Genomic DNA, 25,891 nt, shown 5'->3' with positions numbered 1-25,891 from the left:
AGATTGATTACCTCTTGGCTCCCATCTAGGTGGAAGGTTGTTAGGACTATAAGTGAAAACACAGAATGCCTCTCTTTCCCCTGCTCTCTGGCGCCCCACCCTCCACCCTGTATCCACCTTTCTAGCCATGGCCAGTAGGCCTCCCACACAGAGGCCAGGCATGAGGTCTGAGGTAGCATGGGCATGGTTTGCCTGTTGCCCAGTTTTTAATGACACTTCTTGTGTCATCCATTTCTTGATAGGATTCCTTGTCATGGTATCCTTTTCGCTTTCATGTTCGTTAGCAGTTTAATACTTTGTAACTATTGAGTTTTTTCATTTTTCAGTGAAAATCAGCAAATAATTTGAAATTAACTTTAAACAAAATCAAGGTGATTTTACTAGAGTAGCTTCAAAGAACTCCAGTGCCAGTTGTTAGTAAAATCTGTGCCTTCACCAGAGAAGTGCTTGCAGGAGTCCCTGCCTGTGTCTCTTGGTAGTGCTTGTCCTCCAAGTGGATTGCCTTATGCCATCCTCAGCCATTTCACTGCCAGTATCTTCCTAAGTTCAGGAGACTGTTAATCTGTTTTCTGAAAGGATAAGTTACATCTACTTGGCCAAACCAAGAAAAAAAATTTTCCACTTGATTATAGCAAAACAGTGTTCAAAATGTTTAGTTTGGATTATAATAGCTGTTTTTGTTCTCTTTGTATCCAGTATCTTCGGTTGTTTCCTTGGTTCATTAGGAAAAAGTGGCCAAGTACAGGTTGAATAAGTTAGTACTCTTCTGCAGTTGCTGTTGACAGGTACAATTTGGACATATTAATTTTCTTTATTTATTTTTACTTTAACCAATACTGACATGGTAGTAAGAAATATTCATGGAGTTGGCATTTTGATCTTTTTTAAAAAAGAAAATAAAAGGAGTATATAATATATGAAGACTCCTCACTTTTACTTGGGAATATGCAAAGTTTCAAATTCAAATCAAGAAACCAAATACATTGAGTTAAAGATCTGTCTTAACAGTGGATCATCTATGCCGTATATCTTCCAAAAACATGGCCACTAGCGGCACCTGGGTGGCTCAGTTGGTTAAGCCTCTGACTCTTGATTTCTCAGCTCAGGTCTTGATTTCAGTCAGGATAGTGGAAAAAAAAAAAAAAAGGCCACTAAAATTACACTAAAACTGCTATAGTTGATTAGTCAAAAAGTTCTTTGTTTTCCTTTTTCCCACTTGAACGCTAGTAAATTCTTCACAATTGCTGTTATCTGTTATCAACTATTATAGTGCTTATTTAGTAATTCTTTCTAGAAAATTGGGCCATGACACCTTTTTAATCTTACACAAGATAATCTTAGAGGCTGTCAATATTTTAGTTCACCCACTTGACTTTTGAGCTTGTTTATTTTAATTTCTTCAGTTTGTGCATCTGTTTTAAGATGTTGTGTTAATGGATTTCATTCACAGGTGAGCCAGCAAAGCTCTGTTTATTCCCAGATCCTTTGAATTTGTACTGTTGAACACAAGGGAGACTTAAGAAGGCATAGGATCTAAGTAGATGGTACACATCCACCTTCATCACCAGACTGACAACTCAGAGTCTCCTAAATTGAGGGGTCACTGGTGTCCTCTGTGTCAGTAGAAACACAGTGTTACTTTACTGTAGTGCCCCTAAGCAGTCACTTCCTACATAATAGCCTGCATCTGTGCTTCTTACAATTTTCAACTGAACACCCCTGACAGTAAAGGATAGTGAACTTGTAAAGGACTGAGGTAGAGTGTAGAGTGGTCAGCTGATCATCTACATTTTTTTTACTCTGTTTTTATCCCAAGAATTCATTTAGGTTTTATATCCTATTGCATAATATAGTTCTCATATTAAAAGTATACCTGGAAGCACCTGGAAGCTATGTACTGTTGACCACGTGGCCTTGTCTGTTTCCTGACTCCTTACAGCTCCTAGAGATCTGCACCCATGTTGGGTGGTGCTGGCTGTGCTTCCTGTCAGCAAAGTTCATGTGCTGGGAGATTCAACAATAATCAGATGGTTTTTCCCAGCCACTGTCTGATAACTGCACCTCTTCCTCTCCCCCTCCCCGACCCCAAAATTTCTCACCCAGAAGCAGTGATCCTATCTTGCCGTTTTCCCCTTTTCCTTTGAGGGAATGTCAAAAAGAAGTCTTCAAAAGCTTTTCTGATTCATAAATTTTCTAAAGTTGCACTATTAGTATGTATTAATAATTTTTTAGAAAAGGTCTTTCAGGTGTCTCAGGTGATTCTAAGAGAAGCATTTAAAAAAAATCTTGAGTATGTGTTGGTGCCACTTAACCTTATTGAGACAACTCAAAGGTGATTCCTTGGTAGAGGGAAATTAATATCATTATCTTTAAGAAAAATTTGTTCAGATCTGTATGTTTAATTACATTTTCTATGTAAAATTTGTTGATTTCAAGGTATTTTTGACAAATGCAGCAAACGTCTTTTTGCTGGAACCATGTCCTGAAGTTCCCATGCTCTTGAAAGAACAAGTTGATGCCTGTAAAGCTGTTTTGATTATTTTTAGGCGCATGATAATGGAACTTACAATGAATAAAAAGACATGGTAAGTTTATTTCAAATTAATTAATACTGTAAAACAGATGTTTCTGTTTTTCAACATAATAATTCAAAGGTTAAAGTCTCCACTTACTAATGGCTTTACAAAGTTAACAATAAGATGATAATCAATCTTTTGTAACAGTTTCTGTGAATTATGAAGAAGGTAAGTATCCAGCTCTTTGATAGTTTATTTTTATTATTGGTTTTAAAAACGTTACTGAATTAAAAGTAGTCGTATTACTTAATAGTAGATTTTTCCATTTTAAATTGTCATCAGACTGCTTTGTGGAAAAGCAGCATAACTGGTGTTTATATCGTTCTTCATAAGCCCAGGAGAGGTTGTTAATTGCTCTGAAATGCTGTTAACTGATTTTTATTGCTTCAAATTTGAAGCCTTAAATTCACTTTGAAAAAACAATTATTTTAAATGACAAATTGTCAGAATGACTGAATAAATAGTACCGTCAAACATATAGTGGCGTCATGAAATGTGCTTATGCAAAATGTTTTCGTTTTTATCCTTTGTTTTTGTTTGGTGTCTGTGTGTTTATAATATCCCTGAAAGTAAACAGTGCTGTAGGTTTTTCCCATGCCCTTGTCCCGTAATGAATGCATCATTCCAGCTTAGGAGGTGTTTTCAGACGTTCTCAGCAACAGAGGCCTCAGAGCCCCTTTGTAATCCTCTTTCTTCATGTCCCTCAATTCTGGTTGTAAAATGCCTCTCTAGCCTGTCCTTTGCATGTTCTTCCCACCCAGCGCTGCCCTGGAGTGGCCCGGCTGGGTCAGCCCTGCTGTCAGTGAGCTTTGGCCTCTGCGCTCAGTGCGCAGGACGCTGCAAACCAGCTCCAGTGGCCACTTCCCTCATGGAAATCCTTGGTGGGGCCGCGTTACCGAGCCTGTGTTCTGGATGCTTTTTCTGGATGTCCTTGCGTTAGCACTAAGGGGGCTTTGGAAAGCCCTGTGTGCACCTGGTGGAAAGCATGGAAATGAGACAGAACTGAGCTTGCAGGGGCCCCTGGGGCTGTGGAGTCCAGCCTTTTTCTTTCTCTGGTGAAGGGAGGGTGGGCCTAAAGGAATCCGGCCAGGTAGCAAGTTCACTGGTACAGAAACCACAGGAATCAAAATGATTATTTTAAGGCATAAATTCCAGGGTCATCTTTCTCAGACTGGAAATATTACTGTGATGAACAATATGATTTAAACAAAGTTAAATGCTGTGTCAGACGTAACATTGAAAGTAATGAGAAATACTGGTATGCTCACAACAGAAACATCTCCTCGATAGTATAGCAATAGTATTTTTGATGCGTTTTTTCTTTGAAAACTATGAATTCAGTTTACCTTTGTATCAGTAGTATTTTGATCGTTTTGATAATCTTTTTTGGTGAAAATTCTAAGATAAAATTAAGCAAATCTTTTCTATTCTTTAATAATTCAGAAATTTCCAGGTTAGAGTATTAAGAAAAAGCAAGTTATAGAAATAGACGAAAATACCAAAAAATAGTCAGTAGCACATAGAAAGGGGTGTGGCCTGTTTCCCTAGCAGAATTTCCTATGCATTTTAGTGTTGGACAATCCCTGAATTCCCTTTCTCCCTTCTTTCATCCAGTATATAACTACTAAGCTCCTGCTGTGAGGATATAAGGTGAACTAGACAGAGTTCTGCCCTTGTGAGGTTTCCATCCTCATAGACTGAGAGACAGAATGAATGTAGCAGTTTCAGTGGTATAAGCACAGTAAAGCTGGGAAAGGGGACAGAGTGGAGGGTGAGGGAATGTTTTTCTACAGGTGTCCAGGAAGACCTTTGTAAGCAGCACCCTGAGGACAGGGAGGGAGAGGCCAGCGGGAGGTCTGAGCATAGAGCTTCCCATGGGAGGAATGCAGGTACCAAGTGTGGTGTGTTCTAGGCCAGTGTAGTGGAGCAGACAGAAGGAGAGGGAGGGTGGGAGGGGATGTGACAGGGACCAACCAGAGCCAGGTTGAGTGGGGCCTTGCTGGCCACAGGAGGGACATTGGCTACTCCTCTGTGTGTACGCAAGAGTGTGACACAATCCAGTTTATGTTTCCAAAGATTTCTCTGACTGCTTCTGGAGGAGAGACAGTGCAGGGGAGAGGGAGGAGTAGACAAAGTCAGGGGCCATAGCTGATGGCAGCTTACACTAGGGCTGTAGCCAGAGAAGTGCTAAGAAGCAGTCCTGAAATAGTGAGCAGCAGTGTTGTGTGAATGGTTAACAGTACCGCCTGTGTGAGAAGATGGGGACAACGTCAGTAGTAAAGAGTATAGGAAACCTGTTCCTCAGTGCAGGGACAGCACACACGCATAATTTCCCATGTTCCCATGGAAGTTTTACACTCTGGAGCAGTTCTTTTGTGAGGAGGAGGGACCGAAAGTCAGTATTTCACAAAATGCAAAGAAACAAGCTGGAGTCAACAGTGTTAGGAAAGATTTTTCCAAACTGGAGATGATCTTTACACCTCATTTTCTTCCAGAAGACTGTGTGGGAATTTCATGGCTTGCCAAGCTTTCATAGGTTCAGAAATTAAATTAACCCTGTGTCTTTGTCAGTCATTGCTTTGGTCAGGTTTGCATTTTTTTTTTAAGTTTATTTATTTGAGAGAGAGAATGTGTGAGTGGGGGGAGGGGCAGAGGGAGAGAAAGAGAATCTTAAGCAGACTCCCTGCTGAGTGCGGAGCCGGATGCAGGGCTCCACCCCATGACCCCGAGATCATGACCTGAGCCGAAACCAAGAGGCAGATGCTCAACCCACTGAGCCACCCAGGCGCTCCCAGGTTTGCATTTTTTGATAGCAGTTCCCATGACTGAGGTTTGGTTTTTTTCCTTTTTTTTTTTTATTATGTTATGTTAATCACCATACATTACATCATTAGTTTTCGATGTAGTGTTCCATGATTCATTGTTTGCGTATAACACCCAGTGCTCCATTCAGTACATGCCCTCTTTAATACCCATCACCAGGCTAACCCATCCCCCCACCCCCCTCCTCTCTAGAACCCTCAGTTTGTTTCTCAGAGTCCATAGTCTCTCATGGTTCGTCTCCCCCTCCGATTCCCCCCCTTCATTTTTCCCTTCCTGCTATCTTTTTTTTTTTTAACATATATTATTGTTTGAGGTTTTATATGAAAATTATTATGCTTTTTGTTCTCATCATGTTCATAAGATGGGTATGTAACCATGCATGTGGAAAGGATTATTTTTTGTTGTCTTAAGCATCACATAAATGTGAGCAGGCAGTGGTGATGCTGGGGTCTGTGACAGGGGCCTGGGTACCCTGGATATGGTGAGAGACATGCTGTCCCCTGCTCTGTGCCATTTCTTCCCTCATCCTCCTCTAAGCTGTCTGTTCCAGATGCATGCACCCACATCTCCCATGACTTGAGAGCTCTTCTTACTCCATGCTTCCAGAACCCATAGACAGTGTACAGCACAAGCAAACAACTAGAACAAAGTTCTAGATGTTGCCAACAGATAACCCTGGGATGAAAATCAAATGGGGTCAGCTACAAATAGGGCAGGAAACCCTATTTGTAGAGGTCATTGTACCATGAGAAGCTTAATGAGATTCCATATCATTGTTAAGAGAAAATACTGTCTCAATATGTGGAAGTACAAGAAAAATATAAAGGAACTGTGATTTGGAGATCTCATCATCTGACCTGGACTGGATGACTTTGTCCAGTTCCCGATCTTATCATTAATGAGCATGTAGGCCAAGGAGAAAGTTATGAAGATGAATGAACAGTTAGTGGATAAGACCTCAAAGGAGAAGTTAAAAGGTGTGGTTCCCCTCAAAACAAACAGACCTCCCTTATATACAAAAGATACGTGTTCTTGGTTTGCATGGAATTCAAGAAAAGGAAAAGTAAGCAAACACTGATATGTTGAATGTAACTTAGCTGTGAGAAAGAAAAATGCCCTTTGGCTGTTCTGAAGAACTTACTGCTGTTTACATAATTAGTGGTGTTATTTTGTGTCTTCAGTGCCCTCTTGCAGACCCAGCACCTTCCAGGCACAAAACTCCATGCCTCAAAGTGACCAAAGGTGACCTTTCCAAACCCCCCTACCTGCAAGTTTCTCTGGATTTCAGTCATAGTATGATACTGACTGTGTATCTCCCCAGAATGAGGACCAGAATGTCTGTTTTATTTCCTACCACAAAGATAGATGGGGAGACCTCACAGGTTAAGTAAAATAATGGATGGGAAAATTAAAGGATGCTGCATTAAGTTCAAATGGGCACAACTATTCACTGAGCACTTTTAAGGGATTGGTATAGTTGGAGAAACAGTCTTGCCTCCCTGTTAGAAGGGGATAAAATTAGGCTAGGATGATACCTGTTTTATCCTGCCTATTGATGTGTGTGTAGGTCACATATTTTTAGAACTTTTGTAATGTAAGATGGTTTATTTTGATAAAATATGGTATTCATTGTGTAATTGGCATTCAGATTATTAATACTTTTGAGTAATGCATGATTATCATTGTTGCTGAATTCTTAAGAGAATTTCTTATACCTATAAATTAAAGTGCTTTGGAAATGTGATTAATGTGAGTTTTTATTTTGGGTGGCCCAGGGAACAGATGTTGCAAATACTACTCAGGATAACAGAAGCTGTCATGCAGAAGCCAAAGGATAAACAAATAAAAGACTTGTTTGCCCAGAGCTTGGCAGGGTTACTGTTTAGGGTAAGTCTTTTTTATTAAAACACTGCAAATGCAAGAAATGAATCAGATTTTACAGCAAAATAGTTTTAATCATTGAGAATTTTGAGAGTAAAATTAAACTCGAAATTTCTAGAAATTTCATTGTTAATTTTCTTTTTTAGCTTTTTCTTAAAGGTTGTAATCTATTTATTTTATTATGTTATGTTAATCACCATACATTACATCATTAGTTTTTGATGTAGTGTTCCATGATTCATTGTTTGCGTATAACACCCAGTGCTCCATTCAGTACGTGCCCTCTTTAATACCCATCACCAGGCTAACCCATCCCCCCACCCCCCTCCTCTCTAGAACCCTCAGTTTGTTTCTCAGAGTCCACAGTCTCTCGTGGTTCATCTCCCCCTCCGATTTCCCCCCCCTTCCTTTTTCCCTTCCTACTATATTCTTTTTTTTTTTTTTTTGACATATAATGTACTATTTGTTTCAGGGGTATCGGTCTGTGATTCAACAGTCTTCCACAATTCACAGCACTCACCATAGCACATACCCTACCCAATGTCTGTCACCCAGCCACCCCATCCCTCCCACCCCCCACCACTCCAGCAACCCTCAGTTTGTTTCCTGAGATTAAGAATTCCTCTTATCAGTGAGACCATATGATACATGTCTTTCTGTGATTGACTTATTTCGCTTAGCATAATATCCTCTAGTTCCATCCATGTTGTTGCAAAGGGCAAGATTTCGGGGGGTTTTTTTGATGGCTGCGTAATATTCTATTGTGTATATATACTACATCTTCTTTATCCATTCATCTGTCGATGGACATCTTGGCTCTTTCCATAGTTTGGCTACTGTGGACATTGCTGCTATAAACATCGGGGTGCACGTACCCCTTTGGATCACTACATTTGTATCTTTGGGGTAAATACCCAGTAGTGCAATTGCTGGATTGTATGGTAGCTCTATTTTCAACTTTTTGAGGAACCTCCATACTGTTTTCCAGAGTGGCTGCACCAGCTTGCATTCCCACCAGTAGTGTAGGAGGGTTCCCCTTTCTCCACATCCCCGCCAACATCTGTCGTTTCCTAACTTGTTAATTTTAGCCATTCTGTGTGAGGTGGTATCTCATTGAGGTTTTGATTTGGATTTCCCTGATGCCGAGGTTGTAATCTATTCTTTACAGTTAGTGCTTGGCTTCTTTTAGGCCTTCCCACCTGTCTGCCATTTGCTTCCTCTTTTGACTTGCTTGAGGTTGGTAGAAATTAGGAAGACAATAGGAGCTGATGTTCTTGGTGGAGTGCCAGGTAGATTTGAGGAAGTAAAAGGTAAATGGAAGCATGGGAATGGGGATAAGGTGAGGGAACGGTTCAGGCTAGAAATAAAAATGTAAGAGTCATTAGTATGTTGGGCTATGTGTTGAAGCCACAGGACTAGACGGGATCACCCTGGAGAGATTTTGTGTCCTAAAGAGGAGAGGGCCATCTCCATGGTTGGTGGAGGAGAGGAACCATCCAAAGATGCTGAGAAAGGGTGGCCAGGGAGCTGGGAGGGAAACTAGAGGAGCATGTGTCTGGACACCTGGAAACAAGATTGGGGAAGAGGAGAATGGCCAGTTGACATTTTTTTTTTTTTTTTGACAAGATGTCACTGGTTGAGAATATTCTAGGGGAATGAGGCCCACTTGGAGTGGATGGAGGAGAAAATGAGAGTTGGGCAGTAGAGGTAGAAAGTATAGTTAAGGCTTTGCAGAGGTGGAAGAGAGGAGGAAAAGAGGAGCTAGCTGAATGGGTAGCATGAATGGAAGTCAGAGTTTAACATGGGTGGTTTTAAAGTCTTTTTGCTTGCAGTGAGAGGGGTCCAGTGAGTAGAGCCTGGGGGAGAGAGAGGAGAACTAAAGAAGTAAAGTCTTGGATAAGGTGAGTGGGACTGGGCTGGCCCGAGGTGGGAGCAGAGAACCAAAAGAGATGGCTGTATCTCTTATATCTCACATGGTGGGAAGGGTTAAGAACCTGAGTAGTCTGACATCACCCTGAGGGGAAGAGAAGAGGAAGCAGATGATAACATAGGAAGTAGAAGTTTTAAAGGGTCCTTAGGGTGGTAGCCTATTGCAACATTGCTCTAGAAAGCACTAGTATTTATGGGATGCACAGAATTTATGGGGCATTTCTGAAAGAGAACAGTGTGAAAGAACTCTGTAAAAGTGTAACAGTCTATACAATAGAGACAGTACAATAGATGGGCCTGCTTTGAGTAATTTGGTGGAAGATAGTATGGTGGATCATGAGCTAGAAGTGACGGTTGTAGGCAATTGCCAACTTCCCCCCTCAGCTGACTTGAAGGTGGTTTTAGAGGATATATACTAAGAGCATATCTAGAATACAAGTAGGAAATGGAGGGTGACACAAGGAGAAACTAGTTCTTTAAATAAGGTTATATATTCCCTTTGTAACACAAGAGAACCCAGTTGTTCATATTAATTTTTAATAATTTAATATGATCAAATGATCTTGGCTTGATGAAAAATATATGAGAAGCATGTACTCACTTGCCTCCTGAATAGTATAATCACTCTTACTCTGATTGCCTTGCCTAGTTATTAGATACATGGTCTACACATCATTTTGTGTGTGTCCAGCCTTGCCGCAAGGGTGGTACTGAACACTTGCTTTGCTTCCCACCCAAAGCACAGACACTCTGCTTACTTGGCTCTGACTCTCCTGGAGAGTTTCAGTGTCGGCACCTTCTCAGTCTCCCTGCCCTGATGGGCCTGGGGCTGCCAAGTGAAGTGGACTGAAGCCAGGCTCAGGCTAGTGGGTGCTTGGGCCTCATTCCTCACCAGTTGTCTGGCCATGCTTTTATGGGATGTGTTGGAATTGGAGCAAGAACTTGTCACTGAATTAAGCAAGAATCTATTCTGAAGTTGTATTTTTTGGTTTGTTTGATTAATTTTGGTTGGGGAGAAAAGATCCCTTTTTAATGGAGAATCTTGTCAGATCTTGAAAATTAGTTTTAAGTCCATGATTATTAATGATTTTGATGTCATCGTTATTATTTTGGAAATGGTTAGATGGATCAAGAAGAATGCTTAAATTAAGAAGCAACATAAAATAGTGGAGAGAGGATGAGCTTTTTGGAGGTAGACAGATTCTGCGTTCTGATCTCAGCTCTGGTACATCCTGGCTGTGTGGCCTTGAGCAAGTCACTTCACCTTCCTGAGTCTCTTCCCTAATCTGTCACAATCAGGAAAGGATTCTTTCTGACTTTGCAGGGTTGTCATAAGAATCAGAGTGGGTTCATCTGGGATTTATGATCATCTGTTGACCTCCCAAGCTCTTTTGTGGGATCCAAGGGGGAGAGAAAAATGTGAAAGGTCTGGACAGCCCTGCCAGGCAACCAAGTGGGCATCATCTTAATTCCATATTAAAATTAAACGTGCCATCACATTATTATTTGTTTGTTCACCTAGACTGTCTACAATTGCCAGGCTTGATTTTTAAAAATTTGAATAAGGAAACTATTAAAGGGGACAGGAAATTTTGAGTTGCCATTGTCCTTTTATCTTTTTAGAATTTTTCCTCTAGTGTTTAGTTTCTTCTCTCAGTAGATAACTTGGGTTGGCAAATTTTCTTTAAATGATAGTTGGGTTTTATTTAGATATTTACCAGGTAATGGTGTTTGCCATAAGTGATATTTTAATCTCTTATCAGTGTTAAATAGGACCTTATGCTTGAAGCTCTGAAAGTAAATCAGGAAACCTGGACTATGGTCCTTCTAATTACAGTACTTAAATTATATAGTCCCCTAAGTGTGGTGAGTAGAGGAATGCAGCAAGTGGTTGGTTAGGAAACAGGTGTAAGAAAAGGAGTGGTTTATGAACGGTTGTATTTTTTTTATACAGCTTGTTTGCCAAGATGTATTTGAATTTCAGTGCTGGAGGAAGTTTGGAGATGTTCTTACTCACTTTTTACTTTTGACCAGAAATGACTCCAGAAAAGCCAAGCAAATAGCCCAGCTCACAAACCACATTAGTGACAGAACCCCGAGACCAGGGCTCCCTGTTTCCCTCTTGCTAGACAAGGGTAACTTGCTTAGGGAGCAGCCTGCCTTCTTGCCCAGATGTGCCACCCCTCCCCCGCACAGGAGGCTGCACAGTTTTGCGCTGGGTTCAGATATTGTTAGCTGTGATTTATGATGATGATGATGATTCGCCAGGTCTGGCACATGTTTGTGAGATTTGCTAAGATGAATTTATTTATTTATTTATTTATTTATTTTTGATGGTTTGTATCTTCAACTTTTATTTAAAGTAGACCAAGGCTCATCCCAAAGAAGTTTCCACGTGGACTCCTATCTGTGGCCAGTTCTCTTCTCTGTTGCTTTTTATTTTTATTTATTTATTTTTTATTATTATGTTAATCACCATACATTACATCATTAGTTTTCGATGTAGTGTTCCATGATTCATTGTTTGTGCATAACACCCAGTGCTCCATGCAGTACATGCCCTCTTTAATACCTATCACCAGGATAACCCATCCCCCCACCCCCCTCCCCTCTAGAACCCTCAGTTTGTTTCTCAGAGTCCATAGTCTGTCATGGTCCGTCTCCCCCTCCGATTTCCCCCTTCATTCTTCCCTTCCTGCTGTCTTCTTCTTCTTCTTCTTTTTTTTTTTAACATATAATGTATGATTTGTTTCAAAGGTACCGGTCTGTGATTCAACAGTCTTGCACAATTCACAGCGCTCACCATAGCACATACCCTCCCCAATGTCTATCACCCAGCCACCCCATCCCTCCCACCCCCCACCACTCCAGCAACCCTCAGTTTGTTTCCTGAGATTAAGAATTCCTCTTATCAGTGAGATCATATGATACATGTCTTTCTCTGATTGATTTATTTCGCTTAGCATAATACCCTCCAGTTCTATCCACGTTGTTGCAAATGACAAGATTTCATTCCTTTTGATGGCTGCATAATATTCCATTATACTACATCTGCTTTATCCATTCATCTGTCGATGGACATCTTGGCTCTTTCCATAGTTTGGCTATTGTGGACATTGCTGCTATAAACATCGGGATGCACGTACCCCTTCGGATCACTACATTTGTATCTTTGGGGTAAATACCCAGTAGTGCAATTGCTGGATTGTATGGTAGCTCTATTTTCAACTTTTTGAGGAACCTCCATACTGTTTTCCAGAGTGGCTGCACCAGCTTGCATTCCCACCAGTAGTGTAGGAGGGTTCCCCTTTCTCCGCATCCCTGCCAACATCTGTCGTTCCTGACTTGTTAATTTTAGCCATTCTGACTGGTGTGAGGTGGTATCTCATTGAGGTTTTGATTTGGATTTCCCTGATGCCGAGTGATGTTGAGCACTTTTTCATGTGTCTGTTGGCCATTTGGATGTCTTCTTTGGAAAAATGTCTGTTCATGTCTTCTGTCCATTTCTTGGTTGGATCATTTGTTCTTTGGGTGTTGAGTTTAAGAAGTTCTTTATAGATTTCAGATACTAGCCCTTTATCTGATATGTCATTTGCAAATATCTTCTCCCATTCTATCGTTGTCTTTTGGTTTTGTTGACTGTTTCTTTTGTGTGCAAAAGCTTTTTATCTTGATGAAGTCCCAGTAGCTCCTTTTTGCCCTTGCTTCCCTTGCCTTTGGCGATGTTTTTAGGAAGAAGTTGCTGCAGCTGAGGTCAAAGAGGTTGCTGCCTGTGTTCTCCTTTAGGGTTTGGATGGACTCCTGTCTCACATTGAGGTCTTTCAACCATTTGGAGTCTATTTTTGTGTGTGGTGTAAGGAAATGGTCCAGTTTCATTCTTCTGCATGTGGCTGTCCAATTTTCCCAACACCATTTGTTGAAGAGACTGTCTTTTTTCCATTGGACATTCTTTCCTGCTTTGACAAAGATGAGTTGACCATAAAGTTGAGGGTCCATTTCTGGGCTCTCTATTCTGTTCCATTGATCTATGTGTCTGTTTTTGTGCCAGTACCATACTGTCTTGATGATGACAGCTTTGTAATAGAGCTGGAAGTCCGGAATTGTGATGCCACCAGCTTTGCTTTTCTTTTTCAACATTCCTCTGGCTATGCGGGGTCTTTACTGGTTCCATACAAATTTTAGGATTATTTGTTCCATTTCTTTGAAAAAAGTGGATGGTATTTTGATGGGGATTGCATTGAATGTGTAGATTGCTCTAGGTAGCATTGACATCTTCACCATATTTGTTCTTCCAATCCATGAGCATGGAACGTTTTTCCATTTCTTTGTGTCTTCCTCAATTTCTTTCATGAGTATTTTATAGTTTTTGGAGTACAGATCCTTTGCCTCTTAGGTTGGATTTAGTCCTCAGTATCTTATGGTTTTGGGTGCAATTGTAAATGGGATCGACTCCTTAATTTCTCTTTCTTCTGTCTTGTTGTTGGTGTATAGGAATGCCACTGATTTCTCTGCATTGACTATATCCTGCCACTTCACTGAATTCCTGTATGAGTTCTAGCAGTTTTGGGGTGGAGTCTTTTGGGTTTTCCACATAAAATATCATATCATCTGCAAAGGGTGAGAGTTTGACTTCTTCTTTGCCGATTTGGATGCCTTTGATTTCCTTCTGTTGTGTGATTGCTGTGGCTAGGACTTCTAATACTGTGTTGAATAGCAGTGGTGATAGTGGACATCCCTGCTGCATTCCTGACATTAGGGGGAAAGCTCTCAGTTTTTCCCCATTGAGAATGATATTCACTGTGGATTTTTCATAGATGGCTTTTATGATATTGAGGTATGTACCCTCTATCCCTATACTCTGAAGAGTTTTGATCAAGAAAGGATGCTGTACTTTGTCAAATGCTTTTTCTGCATCTGTTGAGAGGATCATATAGTTCTTGTTCTTTCTTTTATTAATGTATTGTTTTGCTTTGATTTGCAGATGTTGAACCAACCTTGTAGCCCAGGGATAAATCCCACTTGGTCGTGGTGAATAATCCTTTTAATGTACTGTTGGATCCTATTGGCTAGTATTTTGGTGAGAATTTTTGCATCCATGTTCATCAAGGATATTGGTCTGTAATCTAATTTGTCTGATATAAGGATTGCCACCCCAACTTTCTTTTGGTGTCCATTATCATGGTAAATGGTTTTCCACCCCCTCAATTTCAATCTGGGGGTGTCTTTGGGTCTAAAATGAGTCCTCCTTGATGGGGACTTTGTCTGGTTTTGGGATCAAGGTAATGGCCTCATAAAACGAGTTTGGAAGTTTTCCTTCCATTTCTATTTTTTGGAACAGTTTCAGAAGAATAGGTATTAATTCTTCTTTAAATGTTTGGTAGAATTCCCCTGGGAAGCCATCTGGCCCTGGGCTTTTGTTTGTTGGGGGATTTTTGATGACTGCTTCAATTTCCTTAGTGGTTATAGGTCTGTTCAGATTTTCTATTTCTTCCTGGTTCAGTTTTGGTAGTTGATACATCTCTAGGAATGCATCCATTACTTCCAGATAATCTAATTTGCTGGCATATAGTTGCTCATAATATGTTCTTATAATTGTTTGTATTTCTTTGGTGTTGGTTGTGATCTCTCTTCTTTCATTCATAATTTTATTTATTTGGGTCATTTCTCTTCTTTTTAATAAGTCTGGCCAGGGGTTATCAATCTTGTTCATTCTTTCAAAGAACCCAACTCCTAGTTTCGTTGATCTGTTCTACTGTTCTTTTGGTTTCTATTTCAATGATTTCTGCTCTGATCTTTATTATTTCTCTTCTCCTGCTGGGTTTAGGCTTTATTTGCTGTTCTTTCTCCAGCCTCTTTAGGTGTGGGGTTAGGTTGTGTATTTGAGACCTTTCTTGTTTCTTGAGAAAGGCTTGAATTGCTATATACTTTCCCCTAAGGACTGCCTTTGCTCCATCCCAAAGATTTTGAACAGTTGTGTTTTCATTTTCATTGGTTTTCATGAATGTTTTTAATTCTTCTTTAATTTCCTGGTTGACCCATTCATTCTTTAGTAGGATGCTCTTTAGCCTCCATGTATTTGAGTTCTTTCCGACTTTCCTCTTGTGATTGAGATCTAGTTTCTAAGCACTGTGGTCTGAAAATATGCAGGGAATGATCCCAGTCTTTTGGTACTGGTTGAGACCTGATTTGTGACCTAGGATGTGATCTATTCTGTAGAATGTTCCATGGGCACTAGAGAAGAATGTGTATTCTGTTGCTTTGGGATGGAATGTTCTGAATATATCTGTGAAGTCCATTTGGTCCAGTGTGTCATTTAAAGTCTTTATTTCCTTGTTGATCTTTTGCTTAGATGATCTATCCATTTCAGTGAGGGAATTATTAAAGTCCCCCAGTATTATTGTATTGTTGTCGATGTGTTTCTTTGCTTTTGTTATTAATTGGCTTATATAATTGGCTGCTCCCATGTTAGGGGCATAGATATTTACAATTGTTAGATCTTCTTGTGGGATAGACCCTTTAAGTAGGAAATAGTGTCCTTCCTCATCTCTTATTACAGTATTTGGTTCAAAATCTAATTTGTCTGATATAAGGATTGCCACCCCAACTTTCTTTTGGTGTCCATTATCATGGTAAATGGTTTTCCACCCCCTCAATTTCAATCTGGGGGTGTCTTTGGGTCTAAAATGAGTCTCTTGCAGACAGCATATCGATGGGTCTTGTTTTTTAATCCAATCTGATAGCCTGTGTCTTTTGATTGGGGCATTTAGCCCATTTACATTCAGGGTAACTATTGAAAGATAATGAATTTAGTGCCATTGTATTGCCTGTAAGGTGGGACTGTTACTGTATATTGTCTGTGTTCTTTTCTGGCCTATGTACTTTTAGGCTCTCTCTTTGATTAGAGGACCCCTTTCAAGATTTCTTGTAGGGCTGGTTTCGTGTTTGCAAATTCCTTTAGTTTTTGTTTGTCCTGGAAGCTTTTTCTCTCTCCTTCTATTTTCAATGACAGCCTAGCTGGATATAGTATTCTCGGCTGCATTGACCTATGTTTATTGATTTTGAGGGGGTTCTTTGTGCCTCCTGAATTTTGATGCCTGTTTCCTTCCTCAAATTAGGGAAGTTCTCTGCTATAATTTGCTCCAATATACCTTCTGCCCCTCTCTCTCTTTCTTCTTCTTCTGGGATCCCAATTATTCTAATATTGTTTCATCTTATGGTATTACTTAACTCTCGAATTCTGCCTTCGTGATCCAGTAGTTGTTTATCTCTCTTTTTCTCAGCTTCTTTATTTTCCATCATTTGGTCTTCTATCTCACTGATTCTCTCTTCTGCCTCATTGATCCTAGCAGTTAGAGCCTCCATTTTTGATTGCACCTCCTTAATAGCCTTTTTGATTTTGACTTGGTGAGATTTTAGTTCTTTTATTTCTCTAGAAAGGGTTTCTCTAATAACTTCCATGCTTTTTTCAAGCCGAGCTAGTATCTTTAAAATCATCATTCTGAACTCTAGTTCCAAATTCTTACTAATGTCCGTATTGATTAGGTCCTTGGCAGTCGGTACTGCCTCTTGTTTTTTTTGTTGAGGTGATATTTTCAGTCTTGTCATTTTGTCCAGAGGAGAATAGATGAATGAGAGAACAAAATGCTAACGGGGTAACAACGTCCCCAGAAAATATACACTAAACAAGTCGGAAGAGACCTGAAACTGGGGGAAAAGAAAGGGAAAGAAAGAAAAAAGAAAAAGAAAAAGATAAAAACAAACAAAAAAAACAGAATATGATCAAATATGATCAGGCTGGTGCATAGATCAGTGCCACACACTAGATTTGGGTCATAATTTGGTCTGTTAGAAGAAAGCACCTCGCAAAATTTTAAAGAAAGAAAAACTTATGTATGTACAAAAATAAAGGTTAATACGATGAAGGGGTGGAATATGACTGTAAAGATGAAAATTATAAAAGATTTTATAAAAGGAATTGATAAGAAGTTGGTTTGAAAAAGAAAGAAGAGGATTTAAAAAAAAAGGGGGGGAGCAAATGAGATCAGGCAGGAGACTAGAACAAAGCCATATACTAGAGATTTAGGGTATATTTTGGTCTGTTAGTAGAAACTGTATCCCAAAATTTTAAGGAAAGAACAACTTGTATATATATATATATATATATATATATATATATATATATATATACACACCAATAATAAGGTTAACTACTATGAATTGATAGAATATGACTCTAAAAATGAAAAATAAAAAAGTTTTTTAAAAAAAGGGATTGATACGATGTTGGTTGAAAAAGGGAAAAAGAAAAATTCAAAAAAAAAAATTAACTTTGAAAGACTAAAGAATCATGGGAAAAAAGCCATGAATTCTATGTGCAGTATTCCCCTAGCGCTGGAGTTCTGCCGTTCTCATTGATCGGTAAACTTGGTCTTGGCTGGCTGTTCTTGCTGATCTTCTGGGGGAGGGGCCTGTTGCCGTGGTTCCCAAATGTCTTTGCCGGAGGTGGAATTGCCCTGCAATTCCTGGGCTAAGTAATCTGCTCGGGTTTGCTCTTGGGAGCTTTTGTTCCCTGCAAGCTTTCCATACAGCTTTGGAGGCCGAGAGTGAAAATGGTGGCCTCCCAATCTCCACCCCTGAGGAGCCGAGAGCTTGGGGCTCCACTCCTCAGTGCGCCCCCAGCGAAAAGCAGTCAATCACTCCCGTCTCCCCGGTCTCCAGCCACACTCCATGCTCACCCGGCCTGTGATTGAGCATTTCTGTCTCTGGCACCCGACCCCGTGTAGAATCTGCAAACCCAGCAGATCCCTGTGGTGCGCTCCCGCGCCGCTCCTCCCAGGAGAGGAAGGAGAGTCTCCCAGGATCTGCTGCTTGTTGGGTCCCTGCTGGAAGAGCAGTGGCCCGACTGTGCCGCAGATCATGGTTTATGGCAACCCCGAGCTGAGAGCCCGCGCCTCGGCTCTGTCCCTGCAGCCGGCTTCCCCGCCCCGATACCTGGGAGCTCTGCCGCACTCAGGCACCCCCGGTCTTTCTGTGACCCCGAGGGTCCTGAGACCACACTGTCCCGCGAGGGTTCCACCCCCCGCCTAGCCACTGGAGCGACCTCCCTCAGTGGAGCCGACTTCTAAAATTTCTGATTTTATGTTCCGCTGCTCTATTACTTGCCAGAAGCGGCCGATGGAGGCCCCCTCCCCACCGTCTATTCTCCCGAATATCGCCTCAGATTCACTTCTCCGCACGTCCTACCTTCCAGAAAGTGGTCGCTTTTCTGTTCAGAGAGTTGTTGCTATTCTTTTCTTCGAGCTCCTGTTGAGTTTGTAGGTGTTCAGAATGGTTTGATCCCTATCTAGCTGAATTCCTGTGACCAGACGAAATTTAGGTCTCCTACTCCTCCGCCATCTTGCTCCTCTCCTGCTAAGATGAATTTAATAAGCTGCAAGAAGTCTGTGTTCTGTCCTTGTTTTATAATTAGTCATTAACGTGAAGCCAATGCGAGATTCCCAGCACAGGGCATCTTCTACCACACGAAAATTCTGCTTTTAACCTGAAGCTAGTGCTGTAACCAGACGTGAGGCTGAGCGCTGGTAGCATTACCAGTCTCTCCTTTCTCCTCTTACTCTGCAGAGATTCTCTTTGAGCTACTCTTTATTAATTTTATTGTGTATATGCACTTTATGGTAATGCCCTCCAACTCATTTTGAAAACAGGAGTGTAAAATGGAATAAACAGAAGATGGCATTTTAGTCATAATGAATATATGTAATAAGGTCTTAGTAAGAGTAAATGATAAAATTACTTTAGCTTTTTCTTTTGCATTGTTCCTTTACATTCATCCATCTTAGAATCATTTTCAGTATGAATATTTAAAACCTTGTTTTCAATATATTTAATGATTTTAGCTCAACTTTCACATTTTTACCCTTTTAAAAAGTGTGGTAAATGTGAATTGAAACATAGAGAACAGGTACATTGTGTAAGGGTCATTTTAAATATGATTTTTCAAGTGGTTGGAACAGACCTGCCTGATTATAGACTGTTTTCTGTTTCTCAAAGTTTTCCTATGTGTATGTTAAAGAAAAATTTCTCTTGTAATTAAAAAGCCAGTTCGCCCCTATCACATGCATAGGACAACTTCCATCGACTGTGGGAGTCTATTTGCATCTGGGATGGGCAGAAATATTTGCAGGTTGGCACCTTAAGGAGCACATTTAGCTCTGACAACAGATCAGGGAAGTTACACAGACTTTGGATATAACTATTCCCTCTAGTAAGATTAGGAAAGCCTTTGGGGCTCACCTGAGAAGGACTTGGCACTTCTTTCAAGGCAGATATATTTTGATTTGAATTTTAAAGGATGTGGACCATTTTGGCAGAGGTAAGGAACTAGGCCATTTCAAGGTAAGGAAATATCCAAAATATGTGCATAATTGTCTGGTAGGGTTGCCCATGTGACCATTCATAGTGCCGTGGACCATAAGGCTAGAGGAGGGACATAGAGAAGTAAGTAGACCCTTAAGGAAAGTACTCTGATAGGGAAATGCAGACAACTGTGGGTATGGAGGTACTTACTGGAGGCTAGGTGGAGTGGCAGTCAGGGACACCTTGGAGGAAGTAATGTCCACATTGTGCCCTGAGGAATGGGAGTTAAAGAGGCAAAAAAGAAGGGAAGAGAGGAAGGAAGACTACATGCAAAGGCCAGGAGCAAGAGACACCAAGTCGAGGAACTGAAAGAATCTCAATGGAAGCATTGAATTCTTTTTACTCTTACGTTACATTAACAGGTGCCTGCAGAACATGCAAGTAGAGCTCTCTAGTATGCAGATAGAAAAGTTCAGGAAACCAGGGAGGTCTGGGCTGAACATGGAGATTCAGAAGTCAACAGTATACAGGTGTTAACTGGAGCCATGAGAATGGAGACTAGAACCCCAGCAGAGGTGGGGTGGCGCAGGAGGGGAGAAAGCCAGAGCAGCCACTTGACTGGGAAATGAGGAGGTGCACATGCAGTGAATGTGGAACATTCTTTCAAGAAATTTGGCTTTAAAATTAGTTCTAGCTAGAGGGGGGATCTGGGCTCAAGGGACCTTTTTTGTTTGTTTTTTTGTTTTTAAGATGAGGTAGATTTGGAACATGTTTAAATACTGACGGGGAGTTGCTGGCGAAGTAGGATAGCCTGAAGAAGGAGAGGCAGGGTTACTGGAAACAGAAAGACCAAGGAGGAGGTTCAGAGCAGAGATGGGAACAAGCATAGAAGAGTGGGAACCCCCTTCACTTAACAGCCTGCAGATGGAGGAGAAGCTGGGCAAACACCTGTGCCTTGTGGGTAAAGGTTGAGGGCATTCTTGCTTAATGAGTTCTGTTTTCTCTGAAGTCTGCAGTGAGTTCATCTACTAAAAAGCAGGGAGGAGTTGGTGGAGCTGGAGAGGAGGGTAGAAGCAGCCACTGTAGAGAGTGAGAGAGAGAGAGCTATCTCAAGAAGTAGAACAGTTGTGCTGAGAGCTTTGTCTTTCCCCAGTTACAGCCAGCACTAGCCACAGACACTAGAGGGATTTTGAATCAGTAGCTTTGTTCATGGTGATAACTGATTTCTCTGTAGCTCAGATCCTGGTTACAGTTGATCAAATGAATTTTGAGAAACTAAAAGAAAAACAAGATCAAGTGCTCTTTATTTTAAAGTTCATTTTATTCATAGCAATTTAAAATATTTTGTTAAAAATCATTCTTATTCCAAATGAGGGTGATTCAGTTCTCTTGTTGGTTGGTTCTAGACACTCATGGTGGCGTGGATCCGAGCAAACCTCTGTGTGTACATTTCCCGAGAGCTCTGGGATGACTTCCTTGGCGTGCTGTCCTCCCTCACGGAATGGGAAGAACTCATAAGTGAGTGGGCCAACATCATGGACTCCTTGACAGCAGTGCTCGCGAGAACGGTTTACGGAGTTGAGATGACAAACCTACCTCTGGACAAATTAAGTGAACAAAAGGAAAAGAAGCAGCGAGGCAAAGGTACCTCCACTCCTACAGAGTAACACCAGACATCTGAGATTGAGGAGGAGTGTGTGTCTATACATTTAGGCAATTAATATGCGTGGAATTTAATAAAAAACAGAACCAGCCATATAGGCGTTGTCTTTTTTTTTTTTTTTTAAGATTTGATTTATTTATTTGACAGAGAGATAGCAAGAGGAGGACCACAAGCAGGGGGCGTGGGAGAGGGAGAAGCAGGCTTTCCGCCAAGCAGGGAGCCCGATGCGGGGCTCGATCCCAGGACCCTGGGATCCTGACCTGAGCCGAAGGCAGACGTTTAACGACTGAGCCACCCAGGCGCCCCTAGGCGGTGTCTTTTTAATGGTGGTGTTGAACTGTGTTTCATAGCACTCTGTCCTCTTAATGAGGATGATGAATTTATGAAGGAGCTGTGAATGAAGAAGGAAGATGAAGGGGAGTAGCAGTAGTAGCAACAATAATAATAATGGCTCATGCTTGTATGTATTCTCTCTCTTGACCCTCTAACGTCTGAGTTATCATCCCAGTATCATAGAGAAACTGAAGTACAGAGAGTTGGTGCTGACAGACTCATTCAAGGTACATAGCTAAGAAGTGGGAAAGCCAGAAATCAAAGCTAGGCAAGTCCAGCTCCAGGCAGCACACTAGAAAGACGTATTCCACTGCCTGCTTAAGATAGGTGGAAAAATCCTAAATGTTTCAGATAGGAGTCATTTTGACCTTTTTTGTGTTTCTGGGTAAAAATTGTTTTGAGAGCTAGAGTCAGATCAAGGTGGAAAACATTAGTGGTGGTTTCTATTGGGGACAACAATTTGTCTTCCTTAACTGTTTGAAGGCTATGATACAGTCCTTGGATTAATTCACTTGTACTCCAATTTATTATGTAAAGATTTTGAGGCAGTTCACAGAAGTACCTATAATACAATAGATAGGAGCGCCTGGGTGGCTCAGTTGGTTAAGCGTCTGCATTCGGCTCGGGTCATGATCCTGGAGTCCTGGGATTGAGTCCTGCATAGGGCTCCCTGCTCGGCGGGGAATCTGCTTCTCGCTCTTACCCTACCACCTCTTGTGCTCTCTCTCTCATTCTCTCTCTCTCTCAAGTAAATAAATAAATCTTTAAAAACAATTAAAAAAATAAAAATATAATAAAATAGATAAAATGCATAAGGACACTGGGGCAAAATTAAAGGGGGTGGAGTTGCAGGAGTTTTTAAAATGCCAGAATGCATGCTGGAGAGCCTCCTATGCTTGCTGGGGTGGGAGGAGGGGGGCAAGCTTAGATTTGACTCTCATCTTCACAGGGTTACAGCAGAAGATCACAGATTACAAAAGGGGAAAATCCGCAGCTTAGGTGATACATAGCTTTTCCTGGTCCTAAAATCTGGGCAGAGTTTCTCCTCCAAAGATTCATAAGGTATACATTGCTTGCTGTGGGTAGACTACAGCCTCAACAATAGCCTTATTATAGACTGTATCAGCTTTTCCTGTGTGACAGATCACCCCAAAACATAGTGGCTTAAAGTAACAGCCAGTTGTTTAGATCATGATTTTATGAGTTGGCAATTTGGTTTGGACACAGTTGGGCAGTTCTTCTGCTGGATTCACTCCTGTGTTTGCAGTCAACTAGGCTGTCAAATAATCAGCTAGACAGCTCTAGAGTTGGCCAGCTGTCAGCTGGGGCAGTGGTAGGGGGACTTGGCCATAAACCTTTCATCACCCAGCAGGCCAGCCCAGGCTTTTTTTGTGAGGACTTAGGGTTCCAGGAGCAGCAACAGGGCAAGCCCAGATTTTCAAGTGCATTTCATATCTCTGCTTGCTCGGTTTTGCTTCCAAAGTAAGTCATGTGATGAAGCCCAGGATCATTGTGGGAGAGGAACACAGAGGATGTGGATGTGGGGAGGTGTGAACCAACTATGGTGATTATTTAACCATACAGACATGTAATTAATGTGACTGATTCTTATAATATCTTCGCTGCAGTCTGGGAGTGGCTGTATTTATTTATAGGAAGGTAAACAATTTGAAAAACACTATGGAATGATAAAGAATGAATTTATTTAATTAATGACTATGGCAAATATTTCTGATTTATCTATTATATTGCTTTATTCTAAAAATGAATTTAAATATTCATTTTGGAAATACTTGCCTTCTAAGCACTGGATTTGTGGAAACAAAGTACACTCTCAGGAACCTGGGTGTGAAAATGATCCACAGGGGGCAGCCACCAGCACATTACCTGTGCAGAAATCTCTGTCTCATTCTCTTTTCTCCTTTATCTCTTTTGGATCCTTGACCACTCGTTTGAAATATTTAACCAGAGCTCTATGAGAGGAAAGCAGAGAAGTGGTACCTAATTTTGCAACAAGAGAAGTTGCTGATTATATACAGTTGTATTTATGAAATTTGCTGAGCAACACAAGCTGTGGAATGAATGATAATGAATTCAGCCTTTATATTATTTTTCTTGTCTTATCCTTTATCAGGCTGTGTTCTAGATTCTCAGAAAGGAACCACTGTGGGGAGATCCTTTTCTCTCAGCTGGCGGAGCCACCCAGATGTGACCGAGCCAATGCGATCTAGGAGTGCCACCACATCTGGGGCACCAGGAGTTGAGAAAGCAAGAAATATCGTTCGCCAGAAAGCAACGGGTAAACGTTTATTTAAATATTTCTCTAAGGTCTAGTTGCTATCTGAAAATGGATTTATAGGAATAAAATGTTTTAAAAGTTCTAAAATTCCACTCAGAACTCAAATACATGGCCTTTTATTAAATGGGATGTTTCCATATCTTTTAGTTGTCTGTTCTGGTTACTCTTCAAATCTGTTTTTGATACTTATTTCTGAATCTTTCATTGTGAAAAAGACCTTGAGATGTTAATGTTGAGTGAGATATCTGTGCAAAAGAGAGAAAATAGATACTTTGTTTGAACCCTGAAGAAAATAGATTCTCAGTAATCACACAGTTGCACTACTGTTGTTGAGCAGCGTTAATCTTAGTGTGGCACTGTTCCAACAAAGAAAAAGAGAATAATGCACTTAGTTTGCAGGACTGGAGGGGGATATTTAAGTGTTTTGCTTCTTTTAGGAAATGGGAGCTTTACATGCCTGGAGCTGTTGTTCTTCTAGCCTGTTAGAACTAACAAGAACTTGGCCAAGAACCCCCAGTTTTTTGGACTGGTTTGCTACACTTCACTTTAAAACCAAAAGATAAATCTTTAGGTGGCGCCTGGGTGGCTCAGTCGTTAAGCGTCTGCCTTCGGCTCAGGTCATGATCCTGGAGTCCTGGGATCGAGCCCCGCATCGGGCTCCCTGCTCTGCGGGAAGCCTGCTTCTCCCTCTCCCACTCCCCCTGCTTGTGTTCCCTCTCTCGCTGTGTATCTCTCTCTGTCAAATAAATAAACAAAATCTTTAAAAAAAAAAAAAAAAAGATAAATCTTTAAAAAGTAAGCTTATATCCAGTATTTAATAAGAGCAAGTAAAGCCCCTTCCTCCCAGTGACTTTGAGGCTGTAACTACATTTAAAACAAATTTATCTGAGTTTCCTGTAGTTTTTCACATCAGTAATACCATGCTGTCATAATCAATATTCAGCATGTTGACTGCAGAAAGTCACAATATCCTCTGGTCATAAACCAGAGTCATTACACTCAGCGTATCTTGCAGTGCTTAGTAAAGGCTTCGTATAGATGGCTTAGAATCCTGTTGGAGTCTATGAAAACATATCATTCCTTAACCCTAATTGTCTAATGCTCTTTGCCATAGCATTTGTTGATAATTATCACCTTATTTACATTCACCTCTTGTTCTGCTTCTCCTGCTTTCCTTCATCTCTCCCCTGAGGAGAGACTCAGTTCCTAATAACAGGGAACTTTGGGGAAGGCTTACTCAATGATTTCCATTCTTGTTCCAACTCCTAAAAATTCCTTTCTTCCATCTTTGAATCAGAGCAAAAGTTTGTGACAAAGTGGCATCATGCCTCAGCTGCCCAGACTCCCTCAGGGCCCTAGAATTGTAATGATAATAAAAATGATCATTCAAAACACTGTGTAAAACTCTACTTTCACATTTTAATGAGCAGCAAAGTATTGTATATTGCATGCTCCTTATTCCCCTACTAGGCTAAAACACAGCCTTAGAAGACATTGTATTTTAGTTTTTCAGCAGGTGTTTCAGACCAGCAATACGATAGTGGCACCAATATTGTTCTCGATAATCCTCGGTGCATTTATGCCAGTGAGCTTCTGTTCATCAGTGTTCTCGGGTGTCAAAACCATGGCATTGCAGCAATAAGAACTTTTACAAAATCACGTTAAAGGTATTTAGACTATGTCACTTTAAAGTCATAAACCTGGCCTTTTTAGGATTAATTAAATTAAAAACACTTGGAACCATAACCTTTAAAAGATAATGGGATAAGAGCTATTGAGTTGGATGGGTCTCTTACCTTTATGTATTTTGTACACACATATGTATTTCCTTTTTTTTTTTTTTTTAAGATTTTATTTCTTAGTAATCTCCACACCCAAGGTGGGGCTCGAACCCACAACCCTGAGATCAAGGGTCACATGCTCCACCAGCACCCCATGTATTTCCTATTTTATTTTACACATTTATCTTTTTTAGTTGCCTGTGAAAACAACAGTCTCTGAAGATTTTATTATATCATGCTGTTTTATAAA

At 40.8% G+C, this 25,891-nt stretch overlaps 1 protein-coding gene across 13 annotated transcripts in view; it reads left to right on the top strand.

Annotated features, from left to right (window-relative positions):
* The window catches only part of RALGAPA2 (Ral GTPase activating protein catalytic subunit alpha 2), a 336,447-nt gene that overhangs the window by 100,373 nt on the left and 210,183 nt on the right, over positions 1-25,891 (top strand). For all 13 annotated transcript variants that reach the window (XM_032419573.1, XM_032419574.1, XM_032419572.1 and 10 more), the window contains 4 exons: positions 2,437-2,585; positions 7,175-7,286; positions 20,972-21,209; positions 23,696-23,860. In XM_032419573.1, coding sequence (XP_032275464.1) covers positions 2,437-2,585; positions 7,175-7,286; positions 20,972-21,209; positions 23,696-23,860 — 664 coding nt within the window. The remainder of the gene's footprint in view (positions 1-2,436; positions 2,586-7,174; positions 7,287-20,971; positions 21,210-23,695; positions 23,861-25,891) is intronic.

Source organism: Phoca vitulina, unplaced genomic scaffold (assembly GCF_004348235.1).
Source record: "Phoca vitulina isolate PV1807 unplaced genomic scaffold, GSC_HSeal_1.0 scaffold22, whole genome shotgun sequence".
In the NCBI taxonomy this organism is placed as follows: domain Eukaryota; kingdom Metazoa; phylum Chordata; class Mammalia; order Carnivora; family Phocidae; genus Phoca; species Phoca vitulina.
Note: the sequence above shows the minus strand (reverse complement) of the source record. Positions and strands in the feature narration are given on the sequence as shown.